Genomic DNA, 22,152 nt, shown 5'->3' on the forward strand with positions numbered 1-22,152 from the left:
AGCCTTCTCATGCACCTATCATATGCCTTGAATATGAGTATTCACTTTGGAGAAGGGGTCCACCGTCATTGCCACCTCTAACACCAACCATTTACCAACTGCCACTCATGAATAGATAATCCCAAGAGCCCTAGAAGTGTCAGCACCCAGTAGATCCTCAGTCCTACTTCCAGTCCAGCCCCTACAACCATCACTCTCAGGAGTGATCCCTGTGAAGATGTACCCATAGCTAATGTAGACTCGAAATAACAAAAAGTTCCCATTATCAAAGTTCTTGGCTTTGTCAGATGGTCCAAGATCAGAGAAACTTAAAGGATTTTTATCAGTGGCAAAAGTACTAATAAAAACATATCCCCATCTCCCTTGCTGCTAACTTATAAAGGTGATGAAACCTTTCCACATGAGGTCCAGATGAAACTGTCCATTTGTATTGCCGTCTCCCATTACGACATGGGTTCCATGAGAGCAGGGATTATTTTCCTTTTCTCATTGTATCCCTAGGAGTTAGCATAGTACTCTGCCTATGGTAAATACTTAAGAAATATTTCATTGCCTCATTCACTCATGTCCAAAAAAGGTATATGTCATTATCATTCTCCATCTTAAGTCTACATCTCTCTTCCAAAAGGTGGACAGAGTGCTGCATCTTTAGCCCTCTGGAATTCATGGTTGTTCATTGCATTGAAATCTGTCATTACAATGTTAAAATTCTTTGCCATTACCAAGAGTGCTAACATAAGTCTTTGTGTACCTATGGGTTCTTTTCCCTCTTTTTTTAAGTTTCAGATTCTTTTCTAGAATGGCTGGCAGCTCCACCAACACAGCATTAGTGTGCCTGCTTCCCCATAGCCTCTACTCTCCCATCTTTGTTTTGAAATCCCAAAGTATCAGAATGTATGTTAATTTTTTATGGAGAGCCTTGTCAAGATCCTCATGGATTTTTACTTCTCCATTCTTAGCAACCAATGTTAGTGCACAAATTGCGATTATTTCCAAGGTGGTAATTTTGTAAATACTCATCATGATGACTGTGATATGTGATGATGAAATTGCCCATGAAATAGTATTTCTTGTCACCTTTGGGCATATGATAGAACATACTCTGCCAACTCCTTTCTTTGCCTCTCCAAGGAATACCAGTGATCCATCCTTCCATTTAGTAGTGGATTTCTTCTTCTGGTTTTGTTTATAACTAGAAAGTCAAAATTGATATGATTCATCTTCTCTAGCTAGGTGTCCACTCAGTTGTTGGACGTGGATCTCACTTTCAGAATGCCAAGATTCATTTCGAGATTCTTTGTGACTTTTGGGGTGACATAGTTCAAAATTGCTTTCCAGAATGCTTTCCAGAATGGACCAATTCATAGCTTCACCATTTGGTATATTTTACTCCCATTTCCCATTCCTCTACCATTGTCATTGTAGGAGCAGAAAGGGGCTAGATGTAAGATTCAGTGACATTTGTTATTTCTCTGTTTCAGGGTTTCTATATAACAGGCCAGTTTTGTTTATTTTTTGAACATGGTACCTGGCTTACTAACATAGAAATAAAATTTATATTAAATAAAATTGTTTATACGCTTACTTTTATAGGCAACAACATATAATGCCTAAAATCTTATAGTACACTGAATGAAATTTGTGGCGCTCTTGGAAAACCAATGATGTAAGAAGACCTTAGGGTTATAGTGTATTTTAAGATTTGCAAAGCATTTTACAAATATGATCTCATTTAATCCTCACAACAACCCTGGAAAGGAGGGGCTATTATTTTAAAAATTTAGTTAATTTAATTTTTTTCAGTTTTCAACAATCATTTCCATAAGTCTTCAATTTTCTCCCCCTCCCTCTTCCTTCTGTCTCTGAGATAACATGCAATCTTATGTAGGTTCTACATCTATAATATTTTAATAGTAATTTTACATTTACAGAATGACAAAATGGCTCTCTACATGTGCATATATATGTGTGTATATACATATACATACATATGTATGTATGCATACATATACATACGGAAATAGAGATAGTGAAGGAATTTTTTTTTTTAGGTCCATGTCGATCTTGTGGTAGATGGTGACACCCACTGGCAAAGGGTGGCATTGCATCCCAGTCCTTTGAACCCATTTAAAATACTACTTTGAAGCAAGTTCTTCCCTGAAATGAAGACCTACCTCCTTCCTGACACCAATATGCTGGTGATGCTGTTTGGCTGAGAGTCATGTAACTCCAGCGTCTCTGAGGAATTAAAGTTGGCCTTCACCCAAAGCACCTGGCATGTAAGCATGTCAAGAACCATTACATCCAAGGAATTACACTGGAGAAACATAAAAGTATGTCATTAAACACACACACACACACACACACACACACACACACACACCACCACCACCAACAACAACAATAACAAAAAACATGAACAGAATAAAGGATGGGTTAGAGCTCTGGACCTAGAAACAAAATGACCTGAGTTCAAATCCAGCCTTGATACTGGGCAACTCATTTAACCTCTTTCTGCTTCTATTTTGTCATCCATAAAATAGGGCTAATAAGAGAACTTTCCTCCCAAGGTTTTTGTGAGGATAAAATAAGATATTTGTAAAGCACTGTGCAAACCTTAAAACTTTAGGTGAAAGCAAGGGATCATGATGATGATGATGATGATGATGATGATGATGATGATGATGATGAAGATGAAGCAGTGAGAATAAGGAATAACTGGCTTATACTGGAACGATCTCAGACTCTGGCAGAAGACCTGGCTTCAAATCCCACATCTGATGATGACTTTGTGAACTTTGGTAGGTCACAACCTTCCTGGGGCCTTAGCTTCCTCATGAATAAAATGAGAGAGTCGGACAAAATAAACTGCAAGGTCCCTCTGAGCTCTTGGTCAAAGGTCCTCTCCTTAGCTAAGATGTGCTCAGTTGTTATCTAACCAATATCAGGAAATCTAGAGAAAAGTCCTCAGGATGGGAGGTCACTAGTGGGTCACTAGTAGGTCACTTTATTTAAGAGAAGCATGAATGATTGATGATCTGAATTAATGGAAAGACCCACATTAGCCAGACATTAGTCAGCTATCTTCCATAGAGGTACCAAAACATGCTGTGGTATGCAAATGTCTTAACAGAAGATGCCTCACTATAACATGGGGAAGCTCTGTGTTCTCAAAGACTGTGACAGTGAGGCACAAGATTTGTTACATCCTACTGAATTGGAAAGACTTCCTTTGATGAGAGAAGAGGTCTGCTGTTTGGGGACTAACCTAGCTCAGAGGGCAATAAGGTGTGATGAAAAAAGGACTTGATATTGGAACCAGAGGACCTCAGTTCAAATCTGAACTCTGCCATCTGCTGTGTGTGATTTTAGACAAGTCAGTTAATCTCTCCTTGTCTTAGTTTCTTCATCTATAAACCTAGAGGACTGGGCTAAAGGAGCACTAGAAGCATTTCTAACTCTCAGTCTTTGAGTCTCATACAGAAAGGCTCACAACCAGTATGTTGGCTGCTACAAAATGAATTTGGTCTTGGTGATCCATGAAGGGTTGGGTTGGGTTGGCGTAGGGACTAAACTTCTGATTTTATTGGAATATTCCAAGTGAGAAAACTCTATCAATGAAGGTAGTCATGTTCCCTGTAACTTCAGTCTTAATAGAGTTGAGCCCACAGCTTGTGGGAGTGACCCCAGAACCAGGTTAAATTGTAATTGGAAAATGTTTAACAAAATAAATAAAATTCCAGGCAAACACAAATAATGTTCTTTTGTGATTTTCTCGGTCAATGTGCTGCTGTTGGAATTGGTTTCTATCTGAGTTTTTGCTACTGGTCTAGAAAACTGTCACATTCAGTCACTTGCCCAAGTATACATGTTAAGGATGGGACACAGATATGACATTAACCCAGTTCCTGACTCCAAGTCTCTATGAACTACATGTCTCAAATCTAGCATTCTTTGAATATAAACTACTTAGTCATAAATAAGTGGTGATTTTGGTAGAGGGAATTCTTCACACCAAGAGTCTCTCTACTGCTGCCAAAGTTCCATGTCTTAAAAAAAAAACAAACCTGAAAACATTTGTATATGATTTTATAATGGAAGTCATTGAAAAAACAGACTTTGCTTTTCGTTGGCTTAGCTGAAATTTGCTGTTCAAGGGATCAAGGGATTCTGACTGGCTGTTAGCAATCATTTACACGCTGTTTATATTCATGCCTTTTGCAGATTCTGAGTCGTTTGATTGATGGGAGTCGATTCCAGGAATTTAAAGCTGAATATGGACCAACTCTGGTCACAGGTTTTGCTCACGTGAAAGGGTAAGCCTTTCAATGCTTCACAGCCCCAGGACCCTTTGAGGGCTCTCAGAGAGGTTAAGTCACATGCCTATGGTCACAACACTAGTGGCCAGACTAACTTCCTGGCTTCAGGTCCTCTCATCTCGGAAGGGGTTGCATTAGGGTAATTGTAAGCTCTCTCTACGTGAGTTGATGATCATGACTATGCCATGGTGCATGTCATCACAAGGGTATATCCAAACTTTGGATGGGGGTGAGTGGGTGGAGAGAGGATAGTCTGGCTTCAAGAAGAGAAAGTTAAGTTGTCACAGAATCACGAGGTTGGAAGTGACCATCTAGTCCAATTTCTACTCCTAAAAAGAATCTCCATTATATCAGAAGACAGGAGTTCATTTGGTCTTTATTTGAAGATCTCTAAGGAGGGAAATCCTCTGGGGACAGCCCATTCCACTTGGGAACAACTTTAATTGTTAGTGATTTTTTCCTGACCTTGTCTCAATGTGCTGCTTTGTAACTTAAACCCATGCCCCTGGTTCTTACCACTGGGTCCAAGCAGAGCAACCCCAAACCCTCTTCCTAAATGCATCTTTTGCTCTATGATCCCCTTCCCTAAACCTTTTCATCCCTAGTTTCTTCAACCAATCTCCTTGTGGCATGAATTAAAAGTTATTCACCATCCTGGATGCCCTCCTCCAGAAACTCTCTGGCTGGTGCCCAGAGATTTCCACAAAACTCCAGTTTGGTCTGCTCAGAACCCAGTATTGGGGATACTTCACTTCCTCATTCCTGGAAGCCACGTGCGTTTCGATCTGGCTTTTGGCTTTTTAGCAGTTCTCTCTCTCTCCCCAGAGCAGGACCAAGTCATTGGTTCAATCAGAAAAGACTTCCAGTCACTTTCCCTTCAGTTCAACCAATGACTTGCAAGGATTTGGGGTATCTGTTCTGACTAAGCCTTTGATTGATGGATGATGTGCTTTTACCTGGCTCAGGTATCCAGATAGTGCATCCGAAGGGGGGAGGTGATTTGGTTTTGACAACAGCGACAACAGTATAGAGTGCTTCTTGTGTGTCAGACAGTATGTTAAAGGGCTTCAAAATGATTATTTCAATTGATTCTCACAGCGGTGTGAGTTCTTGTTATGTCTGACTCTTCATGACCTCTTTGGGGGTTTTCTTGATAAAGGTACTGGGGTGATTCGCCATTTCCTTCTCCAGCTCATTTTATAGATGAGGAAGCTGAGGCAAGCAGGGTTAAGTGACTTGCTCAGGGTCACAGAGCTAGTAAGTGTCTGAGGCCAGATTTGAACTCATGAGGGTGAGTCTTTCAGATTCCAAGCTAGATGCTCTCTGCATTATGGCGCCACCTTGTGATCTAGTTATTAAATGTCTGCTATGTGCCAAATACTGTTCTAGTTACTATGGCATACAAGACCAAGTCAAGCAGTTTACTTTCTACTGTTTCATTTGTGTCTTGCGCTTTGCCACCTACACAGGCTTGTCGATCAAAAGGTGGAAAGTCCATTTGGTCAATGCCCTTATTCTACAGATGAAGAAATTAAAACCCAGAAAGAGATGTTGGAGGATCTGCCCAAGATGAACCCAATAAAATTATACTTCATTTCAAATTCTCTTAGTATTTGAGGAAGATTATAATTTGTGACCCCAAATTCCAAGGACCTTGACTCACATCCTCCAGAGAACATGTTTCTAGAGGCAATGAGCTCTGTCAGAAGGGACTGAACTGGATGCCTCCAAGTTCCAGTTCTAGGCTGATCATCCTAAATCAATCTTAAGATTGAGCAGGTCATACTCTCTATGTCTTTGGGTCATACGTCTTTTCAGGATCAGCAGCATTTACTTTCATTTATTTTATGATTCTGTCCATTGCTTCCACAAGGAGATGACCTCCCATGTGTTTTCTATTTGTCTCACTGTCTCCTTAAGTCATGAGCTCTCTGAGAGCAGGGAACGCTTTTGCCCAGTGGATATATGGTCCTACACCGACTCACGTTGACCAGGTTATCTTGGACAAATCATTTAACCTCTCAAGTTCTCAGGAAGTTCTTGTTGCTTGTTCAGTCATTTTACCTGCGTCTGACTCTTCATGACCTCATTTGCGGTTTTCTTGGCAAAGATACGGGAGTGGTTTGCCATTTCCTTCTTCAACTTGTTTTATAGATGAGGAAACTGAGTCAAACAGGGTTAAGTGACTTGCCCAGGGTCACATAGCTACCAAGGCTGGATTTGAACTCAGATCTTCCTGACTCCCATCCTGGAACTCCATCCATTTCACCACCTAGCTCAGGCAGATATAGAAGACTGTAAGTTGTAGAACAAATTGATATCTGCACTGGTAAAGGGCTTTTTCTCATGTGGTGCAGGGGAAAGAAAAACAGCTCTGGAGCTGGAGGACATGGGTTCAAATCTTCCCTCTGTTGTTTATGACTTACGAGATTTTAAGAGTTACTTAAACCCCTATGCCTCACTTTCCTCATCTGTAAAACAAAGGGGTTGAATGAGATGCTCTCTAAATCTATGACCCACACCAAGGAAATCACAGGTGTGATCCCCAAAATCCCCAAACCACAAGCAAACTCAGGAAGGCTTATTTCCAGCAAATCATTGCAAAGTTGTAGGTCTTTTAGTTCGTTGAGTGCTTTGATCTTGAAAGTAGAATTAAGTGTGAAAGCAGGAAGGAGACATCTCTCACCAAGTTCAGACACCCATTCTTCCCTTGACCTTGTTATTCAATGTTTCTTGTTTCTCTTCTCTCCCCTGCCCCAGCTCCTTTTAGTAGTAAAAAGGCATATATCTGTATTCATTTTAAATCTAGCAATATCTCAGTGAGTTGTATGTTTGTTTAAATTTTATCCACTTGCCTATTTTAGTGTTCACAAACAGAGAAACAACATGCTTTTCCCAAAGTCATTTAAAATAAATTATTTTGGAGCTCTCAAACTGGTCCTTTTTCCTCATTTTATTTTTTTTTTCATTAGAATACCAGGAAAGATGTTTTTAGAAAACAGACATTAGGGACCAGCCTGGTGCCTTCTTGTTTTCAGTTGGGGTGGCTGTCGAACAATGAACCTCCCTGTGATGGAGGCGGATAGAAGCAGGGGGAGCTTAGGAGGAGATGGCATTCACAGTTCCTGTAAACCCTTCCTGCTGGCTGCTCCCTTCTCTTCCTGGGAGCCCTGGGGATCCTGCCCAGGCTCCAGCTGGGAACATTTTCTCAAGCAGGTCTGTGGCAGGGAGACAATGCGAATTGAGTGTGTGGGAGAAGCAAAGTTGGCAGTGAAGGGATTTCTCATCTACCAGTCATGGTTTCCAAAGCAACCAGCTCATTTCAGGGACAGGGATGATGGTGGCCCTGCCTTGGGATGGGTGTCTCTGCCTTCTTGCTTCTCACTCCTTTTTGTGGGTGCATTTGAAGACAGAGGAAATGAAAGAGGGGCGTTCTGAGTGGGCACTAAGTGAGTGAGGGGACACACGTTCTGTTCTTTTCTGACTTGGCTTCATTGCTCCCTGTTAATGAAAAAGCAAAGAGCCTAGAGATGAGGGGGGATGGGGGGATGTCAAGCCCCTGAAGGGCAGATACGGTCTTTATTTTTGCTCACATTTTTAACCACAGTGCTAAGCAAAGTGCCTGGTACATGGTAAGCCTTTAATTGATACCTCCTCCCTCCCTCTCTCCTTCCTTCCTCCCTCTCTCCTTCCTTCCTTCCTTCCTTCCTTCCTTCCTTCCTTCCTTCCTTCCTTCCTTCCTTCCTTGCTTGCTTCCTTGCTTCCTTCCTTCCTTCCTTCCTTCCTTCCTTCCTTCCTTCCTTCCTTCCTTCCTTCCTTCCTTCCTTCCTTCCTTCTTTCCTTCCTCCCTTCCTCCCTTCCTTCTTCCCTCTCTCCCTCTCTCTCTCTCCCTCTCTCCCTCTCTCTCTCTCCCTCTCTCTCTCTCCCTCTCTCTCTCTCCCTCTCTCCCTCTCTCCCTCACTCCTTCCCTTCCTCCCTTTCTTTCTTCCTAGTAAATACTTAATAAATGCTTCTTGATTACCTGAATGACTACTTAGCTGAGGAGAGAATGTCAGTCCAGCATAATAAGGACTGTTTCATTTTTGTCATTGTATTCCCAGTGAAATAACATATAGCAGGCACTTAATAAATGCTGGTGCTTGATTGAGGATGAAGCTCATGCTGCAGGCTAATAACTCATAGGGAGGCATTATACTTGGGTGGTAAAAGTATAATAGCTCCCATTTATATGTGTGTTACCTGGAGCTCAGTGAAATGCGAATAACTCACACGCAGCAAATGTGAGAGTTGGGATTTGAACTCAGGTTTTCTGCTTCAAGAGTGATGCCCCATGATGCCACATTGCACCCCAGACAACGATGGTGCTGCCAGCATAAGAAGGGAGGACTTGGGAAGGATGTGCAAGCTGCCTGCGGGTGTCCAGGGCTCGCAAGGAGCTCAAGTCCCTTTGTTGTCTTTCCCAGTTAGACCACATCTTGAGGAAGATCTTTGGCTTTGTAGGTAGTTCAGTTGAGTAAATAAGCATTTATTAAGCACCTGTTATGTGCTAGGTGCAGTGCTAAGTGTTGGGAATACCAGGAAGACAAAGGACGCCCTTACTCTCAAAGACCCTGCCTCTCCAAGATTCTCTGTATAGACAAGACCCACATTACATAAATCAGAGATAACCCACAGCCTGAGCAAGGACTGGGTAGGCTTCCTATCGAAGGGGCATCTTAGCCAGGACTTGAAGAATGCTAACGAAACTATTGATTAGATGGGACATTGAAAAGTTGAGTTTTGTCTAGGGGATAATGACCAGGGTACTGGAAACCCTTGAGCTCATGTTACATGAGGACTAACCAAAGGTCCCAGTTAGACAGGAAGAAGAAGGAATTTGAGGGCTTGATTTCTGACTTCAGCTATTTGAGGGTTGTCCTATAATAGAGTTATTCCTCTTGATTTGGCTTGGCCCCAGAAGGCAAATCTGGGCGTGACAGATGCCTCACAAGGAGTCAAAGCTAGTTAGCTTGATTGAAAGTGAGACTTCTACTTGTGAAATCTGTCAAAAATGATAACAAACTGTGCCAGGAGTTAGAGGATTCTCCAGTGCAGGCTCAGGGAACACATGAAGACTGCCTGTCATGGTGACATGGACTTTGTCTATCCATAAAACTCTTCTACCTTTGACTTGTAGAGGAAACAATGACAGCCATCGTCCCAGGGTGCAGCGACTGACAGGAACCCAGAAATGTCATTCAGATTGATCGTCTGGCCAGACTGGGATGGATTGGCTCAAATTTAATAGATTTTCAGGCCAATATCAGGTGGTGCTGATACCAAGCAACCTCTGATTTGACTGTGAAAAAGTCAATTAGCTTTCTCGGGCTATTTCCTCTACATGAAATGAGGAGGGTCAGTCTGGTTTCCTGCGAGGTGCCTTCCTACTCTAGAACCTTGCTCAGATACTATTCTAATGTAATGCACCTTTGGGACTTCAGCCCAGTGTAAGCTTCCTGAGGGCCAAGATGACCTTCTTTCCCATTATTTATGCTTAGTGCCTCACCCCATGCCTGGCAAAATAGTTATTTGATAAATGCTTGCTGGTTGGTTGATCATAATAATAGCTCACATTTCTTTAGCAATTAATAGTTTGGCAAAGCACTTTACAAATATTATTGCCTGTAATTTCACAGCAACTTGAGGAGGTAAGTGCTATATTTTCCTCATTTTACAGATGAGGAAATTGAGGCTGAAAAGCTTAAATGCCCAAGGTGACAGAGCTAGCAAGTGTCTGAGGCTAGATTGAAACTCAGGTATTCCTGACTACAGGTCCAGGGTGGCACACTAGAACTCCTTATGTTAGAGCACACTGCCTCTCGTAGGGGCAGAGCCTTGACATCAAACTGGCTTTATCCCATCCACTGCAGTCAAAAATGTTGATACATTCACAGTATTTTCCTCTCATGTGTCAGTGGCTTACATGGAAAGCACAAAAAAAATGAAGTCTTGTTTTTTTGTCTTTGTTTGGCTAGACATCTAATTGGCCTGGTGGCGAACAACGGAGAGCTAACCTATCAAGCCTCCCTCAAGGGCAGCAATTTTGTAAATCTGTGCAGTTACCGGAACATCCCCATCCTGTTTCTCCTGAACACTGTCCCACAAACATCTCAGTGCACAAGCCTTGTACAGGTACAATATCTTCCAATGGGGAAGAGCGGGGAAGCCATGACTGAGAGTTTGCCTTTGGAGAAGGCTTCATGGCAACATGTGTACACTTATTGTCTTAATGAAGTCTAACAGCCATCTCCAGAGATGGGACAAATAGTCCTCGAACCCCTTTTAGAGGTGAGGAATCCAAGACCGGAAAGGTGAAATTAATTGTCCAAAGTTATGCAACTTTTACCAAAAAAGTGGAATGTTGTTCTAGGCCTCTTGACTCCTAGTCCAGGGTTCTCTCCACGTCTCATGAAAGGGTCAGAGGATCACACATTTAGAGTTCCAGTAGTCCATGTGGTCCCTCATTTTTCAGAGGAGGAAACTGAGACCCAGAGAGGATACTAATAACAACAGCCACTTGTGCCATCTATTACTTACATGGCCTTGGGCAATAACAAGAGTTTACATTTCTATCGGATTTTAAGGTTTGCAAAGATCTTTCCAAATATCTCACTTCGAAGTAGGTGCTATTTTTATACCCATTTTATAGAAGAGGAAACCGAGAAGAGAGAAATTAAATAACTTTCCAAGGTCACACCACCTACAATTGACCTTGGTTCTGTGACTCTAGCGCACAGCATTCTCTGTACTGTCCTATCATGACCCTCCACATTCCTCTATGGATGGATTCTTTTTTTTTTTTTTTACATTACAATTCAATAGTTTTTCCAGGTAGTTTTTTATTTCAGTCATTGCATAAAGTTTTAACTTAATAGCCTCCCTTGAGAGCAGGCAGAACATTCCCAAAAAGATGAGCCATCGTGGATAAGCCCCTCGATTTTCTAAGTAGAGTTCATCTCACACTATTTTGTCCTCACCTGAGTTCCTCCTCATCCGTGGTGTTGGCTGCTCTCTCTGCTTTAAACCCCACTCCTCTTTGCCCTCCCCTCACTCAAAAGCTCCATTTTTCCTTCTTAGGAGCTAACAGATTATAGAATCAGAGGACTTTAGCGTCTGTGTAGGCCAGCTCCCTCTTTCTGTCACTGCTTAGCTGTTTTTCAGTCATGTCTGACTCTTTGTCATTTGCCCAAGGTCTCATCGCTAGTGAGTGGCATAGCTGGGATTCAGGGCAAAGTCCTTTGACTCAATACTAACTACTCTTGTCATTCCATTTTTCATTCAAAGGATCACTGGACTTCAGAATCAGAAGGCTTGGATTTTGGTCCTGGGTCTCCCACTAATTATTAAAAAAAATTAAGACACTTATTTCCTGCTTCCCCACCCCCACCTTTCTCATGCTCATGAAGAAGGGAAAAAAGAAAACGAAATTGAAGCCATTACAACAAAGATCCCCTCCTTGGTCCTACCCAGCCAAATTTGTCTCTAGCATCCTGAGCCCATCTCCTCTCCAACAGGAGCGGGCCACAGTTCTTCATCATTGGTCCTCTGGATCCATGGTGGGTCATTGTGTGGATCAGAGCATTTAAGTCTTTCCAAGTTGTTTGTCTTCACAATGTTGTTTTTCTATAATAGACAGTTATCCTAGTTCTGCTTCCTTCCCTCTGCATACGTTCATATAAGTCTTCTCAAGCTTCTCTGAAACCATCCTCATCATCAGCCCTTCATCAGTGGATTGGATGCATCCTTAGTGTTCTATTTTTTGCCACCATAACAGAAGCTACTCTAAATGGCTTCACGATATGAATCTTTTCCTTATTGTTTAACCTTTTGGATTTATAAGTCAAGTCACATTATCCTTGGGTTAAGGAGTTTGAGCAGATTGGTAACCTCATGTATCCAGGCAGTGAAGTCACTGGACCTTGAGTGAGAAAGATCTGAATTCAAATTCTGCCTCAGAGGAGTACCACTTCTTCAAGTCACTTAATCTTTGCCTCAGTTTTCTCAACTATAAAATAGTGATCATAGTAACACATACTTTCCAGGGTTGTTATAAGGATAAAATAAGATAATAATTGTCAAATTTTTTGCAAACCTTAAAACCATATAAATGCTAGTTATTGATGATGATTTTTCAATTATTGTTCAGAATGGTTACTTTCCATTCAATTTTTAATGGTCATTATTAAATTAATAATAGGCCTTGTTTTTAGAGCTGCCTCCTGATTCAGAATCCTTCCTTCCTTTTCCCCTCTTTTTAAAAAATCTATTCTTTTTTATTATTATTTTTTCATTTCCAAAACATATCAATACAATCCAATCCAACAAGTATTTACTATGTACCTACTGTGTGCTAGGTTTTGGGAATGCAGAGAAACAAATGAAAAGCAGCCAAGGCTCTAAAGGGACTTCTATTTCACTGTGACTCGATTTTTCCCTTGTCTTCACTAAAGGAGAGAGTGCTGCTCTCATGCCACCTTAGAATGTCTGGGAATCAAGAGGTCAGCAATATTCACATGATTTGGACAAAAGAGATTTATTTCAGGAGAAGGCTAAGTAGTAGTAATGATAATAACAACACTAACTTTAGCATTTCTATAGTTCTTTAAGGTTTGCCAAGCACTCTACAGAGCTTATCTCCCTTGATCTTCACAATAACCCTGGGAGGTCAGTGCTATTTTTATCCCCATTTAACAGATGAGGAAATAGAGGTCAAGAGCAGTTTAAGGGACTTGCTCGGAGTCACATAACTAGACATTGTGTTTGAGAGAGGCTTCAAACTCAGGTGTTTCTGTTTCCAAACTTGGTGTCCCTACCTGCCTAGCTGCCCTCACTTGGGAGTCCCTAATGATCCCTCTATTGGTGGCCCTCACTTGGGAGTCCCTAATGACCCCTCTACTGGTGGCCCACACTTGGGAGTCCCTAATGACCCCTCTACTGGTGGCCCACTCTGGTGGAAAGAGTAATGGGATTTGGAGTCAGGGATCTTTACAGCATGACCTTGGGCAAGGCCCTTGACCTCTTCCTGGGCTTCAGGTTTCTCCTCTGGAAAATGGGGTCAGACCAGATGCTCTCTAAGTCCCTTTGATGTCTAATTTCATGATCTCCGCATCCTCCTGTCTCATCCCCTCACCTCCCTCCACTCTTTATGTCCTTGCTGGCTTCCTTCTCTCCATTCATGTGTGTAGTTCTGCTGGTTGGTGTCCAGTTCTGTAAGGTAAGTATACACCGACAGTCACTCCCATTTCACAGATGAGGAAGTTAATGTTCAGAGAGTTAAAGGCACTTGCTGATGGTCACACATCTAGTAATGATCAGAACATTTGAACATTTGAACTCATCTCTACTGACTCCAAGTTCAGGGATCTCCCCACTGTACTAACCTTCCTGAAGCAATGATTTTAAACAACAATGACTTCCTAGAATCTGCTTCCCAGAGTGCTGCCAGGTTAGATAGCTGAGCTTCAGAGAAGATCGGTAGGTATGTGGCTCATGGAATGTCTCACAACTGGTTCTTGGAAGGGCTGGGAAGAAAATCGAGACCCATTGCTTTTGTCAGTGCCCTGAATGTAGCAGACAACAAATGTGGGTTAAATGACTCTGTTCCTTTTCCACTGAAGTAGCCTCTCCTATGTACCCTCAGCTGGGGAGGAGGGAAGTGAGAAAATAGAATCCTTGATATGAAGAGCTGGAAGAGACCTTAGGGTGTTCAATAGAGTCCATCCTTTTATAGAGGAGGAAACTGAGGATGAGAGAAGTTCAGGTCCAAGATCAGGTCCGCCTTGACTTAAGCTCCAGGGCTTTTCCCATTACACCAATCACATTCCTGCTTTTTAGGGGGGAAAATGACTTTTTGGAACAATCCTTGTTACCTGTCTTCTTTCCACTTTCATTTCAGGCAGAGGATCTAGGCAGAAGACTCAAGGCCCAGGCCTGTATGATGGCCACCATTGCTTGTGCAGAAGTCCCCAAGATAACTCTGGTCATTGGTGGTTGTTTTGGAAATGACAGCTACGCCATGGTACAGAAATATTGGTGATTGGGCTAAATAACGATTCCTATTCATAGACTTCCTCAGCTTTTTCCAAAACAAATGTTCCCCTCCCTTCTGAGATGACTACTCCAATTCCCATTCTCTGTGTTTGGATTGGTTACTAGAGGTCATGTACATATTATGAGTCTCAGAGCTCTAGGGATAATGCTGTTGTTATATTATATTATGTTACAGTGTTGTGTTACATTGTATCATGTCATGTTGTATTGTATTGTAGTGTACTATCATGGGTCTCCATCAATGTGCTTCCCATTACAAGTAGCCAGTGGATTTTAGCAAAGGTATTTACCAAGGAAGTGTTGTGAGAACAGTTGTTGGTTCAGACACATTCTCACCTACTCCCACCCAAATGTGGGGCACCCTCTCCCACAAATCTATACCAAGTCTATGGGGAGATTGGGCACAGACTTAATGGGAATGAGGTTAAGATAAGTGAGGCTACTGGTCACAAAGCTAGGAAGAAGCAGAAACAAGTCTTTTTGACTCCAAGTCCAGTATTCTATGCGATACACCACATTGTTTCTCCGATTGTGTACATACAATCTGAGTCTGAGTGTATCTTCTTTCAGTTAAGTGACTTATGGTGTCTAGGTGATGCCATGAAGAGTCATAGATTTTGTATGGAGGAGACTTGAGATACAGTCCTGCCTCAGGCACTTATTGTGAGGCCCTTGGCAACCTCTCTGTGCCTCAGTTTCCTCATCTATAACATGAGGGAGCTGGGCTTGATAGCCTTTAAGGTCCCTTCCGTCCCTAGATCTATAGTCCTGTCATTATTGGCATGATGTACCCTAATGGCAATTTATTCTTGTTTTTTAATCACTTGGATGGATCACTCATTTATAGTGTGGAAGATCATTCGACCCTAATTTCTTGTTCCTGTGGCCCAATGCTAGAGTGGCTCTCACTGATTGCAGATCTCTATTTGCTGACTTTCTGGAAGGAGCTGAAAACTTTTCTCTGGACAAATCCACATTAAAGAATTTGGAGAAAAAGTAAGTTTTGAAGCCCCTGCTCTGCTAACTTTTCACTGATAACTGGAGCAAGAAATGTAAATAACAAGACTTAGGAGAGAGGTCAGGTCTATACTTCTCTGAACTTTCTTCACAGCTTCTTTCATAAAGTTCTTCAATTAAAAAATATTAATGCATCATGTGGAGCAGGGAATACTTTTGTTGTTTGACTTTGGATACCCAGCACTGCTCGTAACCCAGAGCTGAAATTTAAAAAAATACAGTTTTTGAATTGAACACTCAATTCAGGTTCAGAAGTTCAGACTATTTCATGGCTATAGGGACTGATCTGAATCCTGGTTCTTTTTACTAATAGGCTTTTTGCCCTTGGGAGGTCGTGTCACCAATTTGGGCTTCATTTTTCTTATCCATAAAATGGCGTTATCCAAAAAGGAAGAACATGACTCATCTATCCAAAGGCAGAACAGTTGTTGTTATTGTGTCAAATAAATGGGAACAAAGGGGGATGTTCTGCAGTTGGAGAATGAACAAATTATGGCATATGAATATAATAGAACATTATTGCCCTGTGACAAATAAAGGGGCATGTTCAAAGAAACCTAGGAAGACTTCTGTGAACTGATGCAAAGTGAAGGACAATATACAATGATACAATGAAGAAAACCATTAGGAAAGACAATAACTCTGAGCAGTTAAATGACCTACCAGGATTCAGAGGACTCATGAAGAAGTGTGCTACCCACCTCCTAACAGGGGAGGAGGTAACAGATCAAGAGGCAGAATGAGACATACATTTTCAAACATGGCCAATGTGGGAATTTCTTTTGCTTGAAAATGCCTATTTGTTACAAGGGTTTTATTTACTTTTCCCTTTGGGAGGTGGTAAAAATAGGAGAGTTAGGAATAAGACTCTCACCTTCCTTATTATTAAGTTCATAATTACAAAAATAAAATGAAGGCACTTAAGGACCGAGGATCACTAGGTTTCTCCATTCCTAAGTCCTATGAGCTCTTTTTCTGAGAGTAGGCTTTTAAACAATTTTGCCTGTTGTGATGCTGAATTCTTTTAAATTAAGATATGCTGATCCACCAAATGAGTCAGCTTCTCCTTAGCTAATATTAACTTAACATTTAACAAAGAGTAATGACTTAGATTTGGTCATCACCTTACAGTTTGCAAAATGCTTTCACATATTTGAGCCTCACAACATACTAGCAGGAGAGAAAAGGCTTTAAAACTTGGACACAGGATGAGTTAGGAAACAGAACAACAGGTGTAGAGGCAGAAGGACAGAGTCCAGAGATTACATCAGCTACATCCTCAGCCTCCATGACCTCCCTGTTTACCACCTTCTCTTCCTGGACATTCTCTTCTCTCTGGGTTGTGATGACATTCATTTCTCTTAGCTTTACAGTGTTGAACACCATTTGCATTTGATAAAAGCTCTATCTATATCTGCCTATCTATCCATCCATCTATCTTCTATCTATCTATTCATCTACTATCTGTCTGTCTGTCTGTTAGACCTGCATATATTCAACTGTACTTTCTATGAGTTCCAGTTCTATATCACCAGAGGCAGGATCCCAATTCCTTTCTTCTCTAACACATGATGCCTAGGGGTTCTTTACTCCTACTCACCACTCCACTTCTTACTGTATCTGTTGGAATTTTCAGTTCCAGCTGCAGCTGTATTTTATTTCTTGCATATCAGTAAAATACAGTGTCATGGAACACAGTGTCTCCTTTATTTTTTTTATTCCCAGCCCCTAGCACTGTGCCTGGTACACACTTGGTATTTAGTAAATGCTGGTCTAATTGAATGAACTGTTTGTAACCATTAGCCTTCTTGCTGTCTTTATCAGATTGGAGAATGAAAGCTCAGCATTTTATTCCTCAGCCAGACTGTGGGATGATGGAGTGATACTACCCCAGAATTCCAGAGAGGTGGGCTCCCTTTGCTGCTCTTTCAGGTTGGGTCTGGGATGTGGATGCCACCTTTAAGGATGGGGGATACTGGCAGGTTGACTAAACAAATGGTCCAGTGGGTCCCTAATGATTACTTAATTGAGGTGTTAAGAAGATGGTATGTTCCAAATTTTTTTTTACCTCTTACCTTGACTTAATAGAGATAGTTAGGAGGTCAAAAGCATATGAACTGGTTTAATTCTGCCAAGCAATTGATTCTTCAAATTAATGAAAAACAGTTACCAGTGGGTTACCTTGACTGACCTCATTGGTAACATTTCCTCTCAAACCATAGTCAGCAGGGCCCATGGTCATGTGTATGGAGTAATGGAGAGAGAATCTGTTTCAGAGATTTGGATTCAGATCCTGCCTGCCACATACTGGCTGTGTGGTTCTAGGCAAGACACTTACCCACTCAATGCTCTAGGAAACTCAAAAAATTCTAAGTTGAAAGAAGGGGCCACCAGCACTTGCTCACTGCGGTCAGCAGAATGACAGGTGTGGTCCCTAACACATTTTAAAGGTTTTTCCAGGCTCGTGTAACTTTGATATCACTGAAGTGTTTCCCAGTCCAAACACCTTAGTTATTATAATTATGAGCTATCCCTCTTAATATAGGTGAAGTCGATAGAGTTCTGGATCTGGACTCAGTAAGACCAGAGTTCAAATCTAACCCCTGACACTTACTATGTGTGACCCTGGGCAAATTATTTACCCTTTATTTGCCTCAGTTTCTTCAACTGTAAAATGGGGAAAATAATGGCACCTATCCAGTAACATTGTTACGAGACTCAGATGAGATAGCATTTGTGAAGTGCTTGCCACATGTACACTTACTGCCCCTCCTTTCCCTTCCCTTCATTCTTTTTGTCTAATCTACAGATCTCTTCTAAATAAATTCTTTGAGTTTTTGTTTTTTCTTCACTTGAGAATGAGCAAGAGATACTGCTCAACATCCCATTCCATGGATGAAAATGCACAAGAGTTTGATTTTCATCAGCATGGGGAGAATTTGCAGTGTGGGAGTTCTCTTTCCCAATACAGGTTGCAACTTGTTTGTAACTTTGTACAGTCTTTCTCAAAGTGTGGTTCAAAGACACCTGTGGGGGAGGGAGGAGATCCCTGAAACTGTTTCAGGGAGATCTCAGGGTCAAAACTGTTTTCATAATAATACTATGATATTTTAATTCTCACATAGTGAATACCAATTGATATAACCCATTTAAATAAAAGTTTCTTGAGGGTAGGAGATTCCTAAATAATTTTTCGGAGTATGAAGGTATCCTAAGCCCAACCAAGGTTGGGATTGACTTGGAGAAGAGTCCTAGGGACCCGAGGCCCAATGAAGTTTAGTGACTTACTTGGGCTCACCCAGTATCTAAGTGGCTGAGGCAGGATTTTCACCCCCATCTTCCTGACTCCAAGTCCGACGCTCAGGCACTGTATCACTCTGTCATGTTGACAGAATTTATATGTTTGCTACTGAGTCAGCAATTTCCACAACTGTCCAAGTGTACAAAGTATGGATCAATTCTCTGCTGCCTGTGCTAATTTTGGCCTAATAATTAACACCAAGGAAACACAGATGTTTCCACACAGGTGTTCCATTAGCCACCACCATCGGTGGAACCATCAGTTACAACAAATGGAGAAGTTTTGGATGCTGTGGATAAGTTCACTTACCTTGGTAGTGTACAAATTGACAATGAGGTTGATGCATGTTTTGCCAGAGCTAGCTCAGTGTTTGGGAGACTATGAAGAAAAGTTTGGGAGAGAAGAGGTAGACTGAGTACCAAACTTAAGGTCTACAGAGCCGTTGGGCTGACCTCATCGTTGTATGCCTGTGAAACATGGACAGTTTCTCAGCCCCATGCCAGAAAACTGAATCGCTTCTATGTGAACTGTCTTAGGAAGATTCTGAAGATCATCTGGCAGGATAAGGTACCAGACACTGAGGTTCTTGCTCAGACTAAATTGCCAGACATTCAAACTATGCTTCAGAGAGCACAACTCTGATGAGCTGGCCATGTTGTTCAAATGCAAAATGTACACTTGCCAAAAAGATAACTTTATGGAGAACTTGCTTGGGACACGTGATCATATGGTGGTCAAAAGAAGCAATACCAGGACACTCTCAAGATCTCTCTCAAGAACTTTGGATTTGACTGTGCAACATGGGAGACACTGGCACAAGGCTGCTCAGCATGGCATGCCATATCAGAAAAGGTTCTGTGCTCTTTGAGCAAAGCAGAATTGAGATAGCACAAAGGAAATGTAGGATACGCAAATTGGGAATATCCACCCCAAATGTTCACATGGACTATCTGTGCCCAACCTGTGGTAGAGCATTCTGAGCTCACACTGGTCTGATCAGCCACAGTTGGACACACTGAAACATGACTTTATCATGGTGATGTCATTTTGGTCCTTTTCAAGAATCAAGGACAACAACCAACCAGTCCTCAAAAAATAATTCTCAAGCAATTTTTTCTGTTTATTTTCTGGAGTTTGTTCTTTTCATCATTGCCCCCAAATTCTCAAGGTAAAAGCCACAGCATTTACCAGATAACACGAAGAGACTCAGTGCCTATAATGCTGGACTGAAAAAGGAAAGTCCAAGTGTGAGACAGTCAATGAAATTGACCTCATTGGTGTGAACACCCCTCTTGACTGAGCATTCTTTAGACAAAGCAAGGGAGCGAGGCATACCACTGGAAACCCCACAGCCAAAGAGGGGAATGGTAGACAGCTTAAACAGTAATATCCAGCATTTATATAGATCTTTAAGACTTGCAAACACTTTACATATATTTTCTAGTTTGAGTTTCGCAATAACCCTGGGAGAGATTCATCTTTATCCCCATTTATATAGATGAGGAAACTGGACAGAGATTAAGTGGCTTGCCCAGGGTTACACAGCTAGGAAGCATCTGAGGCTGGATTTGAATTCAGGTCTTCTGATTCCATGTTCCATGTTCTGTACCAGAGAGGCACTTTTAGGAACATCCCAAAGGAAGAAAAATGATGATAAAAATTAGGGAAAGAGACTTCATGAGGAATCACTGGTGAAGATTTACAGAGAATGCGACAAGTTTTCTAAAACTACAGAGTCTTTAAGGTCTGGAAGGGATCTCAGGAATCATCTTGTTCCATACCTTTGATTTTCAAAGGTGAGAAAATTATTGACTAGAAAACTGAAGTGGTTTTTCCAAGGTCATGTGCTTAGTTGGTTGTAGGTAGGGTCCGACGTTCTTCTCAATTCCAAATTCAGTGTTTTGCCCACTACACCATGGTAGACAATGTGAAGTCTCTTTGCCATGGTAGGTCAAGAAGTCAATGATTGCTTTAGGGATTAGCTTTAGATGTTAAGGATCTCTTGGATGTATGAAATGTGTCATATTGCAATGCACAGTCAAGAAGCTCCCTTTCTGGAGATTATGATAAAAAGAACAAACAGCTGCCATACTGAGATTTTGTCCTTTGTTGAAGTCAGTCAGTCATTTATTAAGAGCAATAGACTTGCTGCCTTCCTCAAATCCCACATCCCTATGATCCTAGGATAACAAAATGAGTAGTGATTTTAGGGATGTCAGAGGTCACTTCGCCTAGCCTATAAAACTCTAAGACGTATCCAACAAGTGGCCATTTAAGCTTTTCTTGAAGACTTCCAATGATGGGAAGCTCATCACATTCCAAGGTAGCCCATTCCACTTTGGGATAATGCTCCTTTGGATGTCTTCATGCCTCAGGAACTTCTTCATCCTGAAAGATCACTGCAGCCCTAGAAATTACACCTCATCAGTGCCCTCTGACCCTACAGCCCCATCATCCCTCCAACTGGAAAATATAGAGCTTCAATCAGAACTTCCATTGAAAGAAGGCATCCAGGACAGCTGTCTCTTCGTTTCTCACCTGGCTGTACTTCTCTGAGTTTTGCCATCATGAACCTGAGTTGAATACCTTCCCTTTTCCCTGTTCCATCCCCTTCAGCTTCCTTTTTGAGTATGGTCTTCTCCCATTAGATTGCAAGCTCCTTGAGGATAGAGACTGTCTTTCTTTGTATCCCCAGTATTTAGGACAGAGCATAGCAAATAGAAGGCACTTAATAAATATTAATTTACACTAACTTCCTTTCCTTCCTAGAAAAAAATTAAAGTTCTAAGCACACCTACACAAAGGAGAACATGTGATGCACCAGAGTGTACTATATGATGGTTCCCAATTTCATTGCAACCTAATCTCTTTGAAATGTCTGCAGTTATGAACAATTCATTCTAAGAGGGCTTGATAGTTGAATAGAATAGGATGATTTTTAGTCTTTACTAGATCTAATAGCTACAGTTGCTAGGATTGTTTCTTCCTCCTCCTTCTCTTCTATCATCATCATCATCATCATCATCATCATCATCATCATCATCATCATCATCATCATCATCATCATCATCATCAGCAGCAGCAGCAGCAGCAGCAGCAGCAGCAGCAGCAGCAGCAGCAGCTACTATTCCTAAAGTTCAGTGTGGTAGAAATGGCTAGGAATGGAGACTCAGTTTGTGACTTCAGTTCCCTGATGGGGAATCTCCCTTTACCAGTTCCGGCTGGCACCTTCTCTGTACTCTGCCATAGTGTTGACTCAAGCTCTAAGAGGTGAAGTGATTTGCCCAGAGTCAAACAGCCAAAATATATCAGAGACAGAACTTGAAGCCAGGTCTTCCTGACTCTGGGAGCAGCTTTCTGTTCACTTCGCTGTGCTGTAAGCTTTAGAACTAAACTCTGACACAGCTCTCCCAAATCACCATAGCA

General features: G+C 41.6%; 1 protein-coding gene across 4 annotated transcripts in view; it reads left to right on the forward strand.

Annotated features, from left to right (window-relative positions):
- Positions 1 to 22,152, forward strand: part of LOC140530309 (methylcrotonoyl-CoA carboxylase beta chain, mitochondrial-like) — a 46,343-nt gene that overhangs the window by 22,760 nt on the left and 1,431 nt on the right. For all 4 annotated transcript variants that reach the window (XM_072649817.1, XM_072649816.1, XM_072649815.1 and 1 more), the window contains 5 exons: positions 4,225 to 4,316; positions 10,334 to 10,490; positions 14,254 to 14,376; positions 15,256 to 15,404; positions 17,250 to 17,331. In XM_072649817.1, coding sequence (XP_072505918.1) covers positions 4,225 to 4,316; positions 10,334 to 10,490; positions 14,254 to 14,376; positions 15,256 to 15,404; positions 17,250 to 17,331 — 603 coding nt within the window. The remainder of the gene's footprint in view (positions 1 to 4,224; positions 4,317 to 10,333; positions 10,491 to 14,253; positions 14,377 to 15,255; positions 15,405 to 17,249; positions 17,332 to 22,152) is intronic.

Source organism: Notamacropus eugenii, chromosome 2 (assembly GCF_028372415.1).
Source record: "Notamacropus eugenii isolate mMacEug1 chromosome 2, mMacEug1.pri_v2, whole genome shotgun sequence".
Lineage (NCBI taxonomy): Eukaryota > Metazoa > Chordata > Mammalia > Diprotodontia > Macropodidae > Notamacropus > Notamacropus eugenii.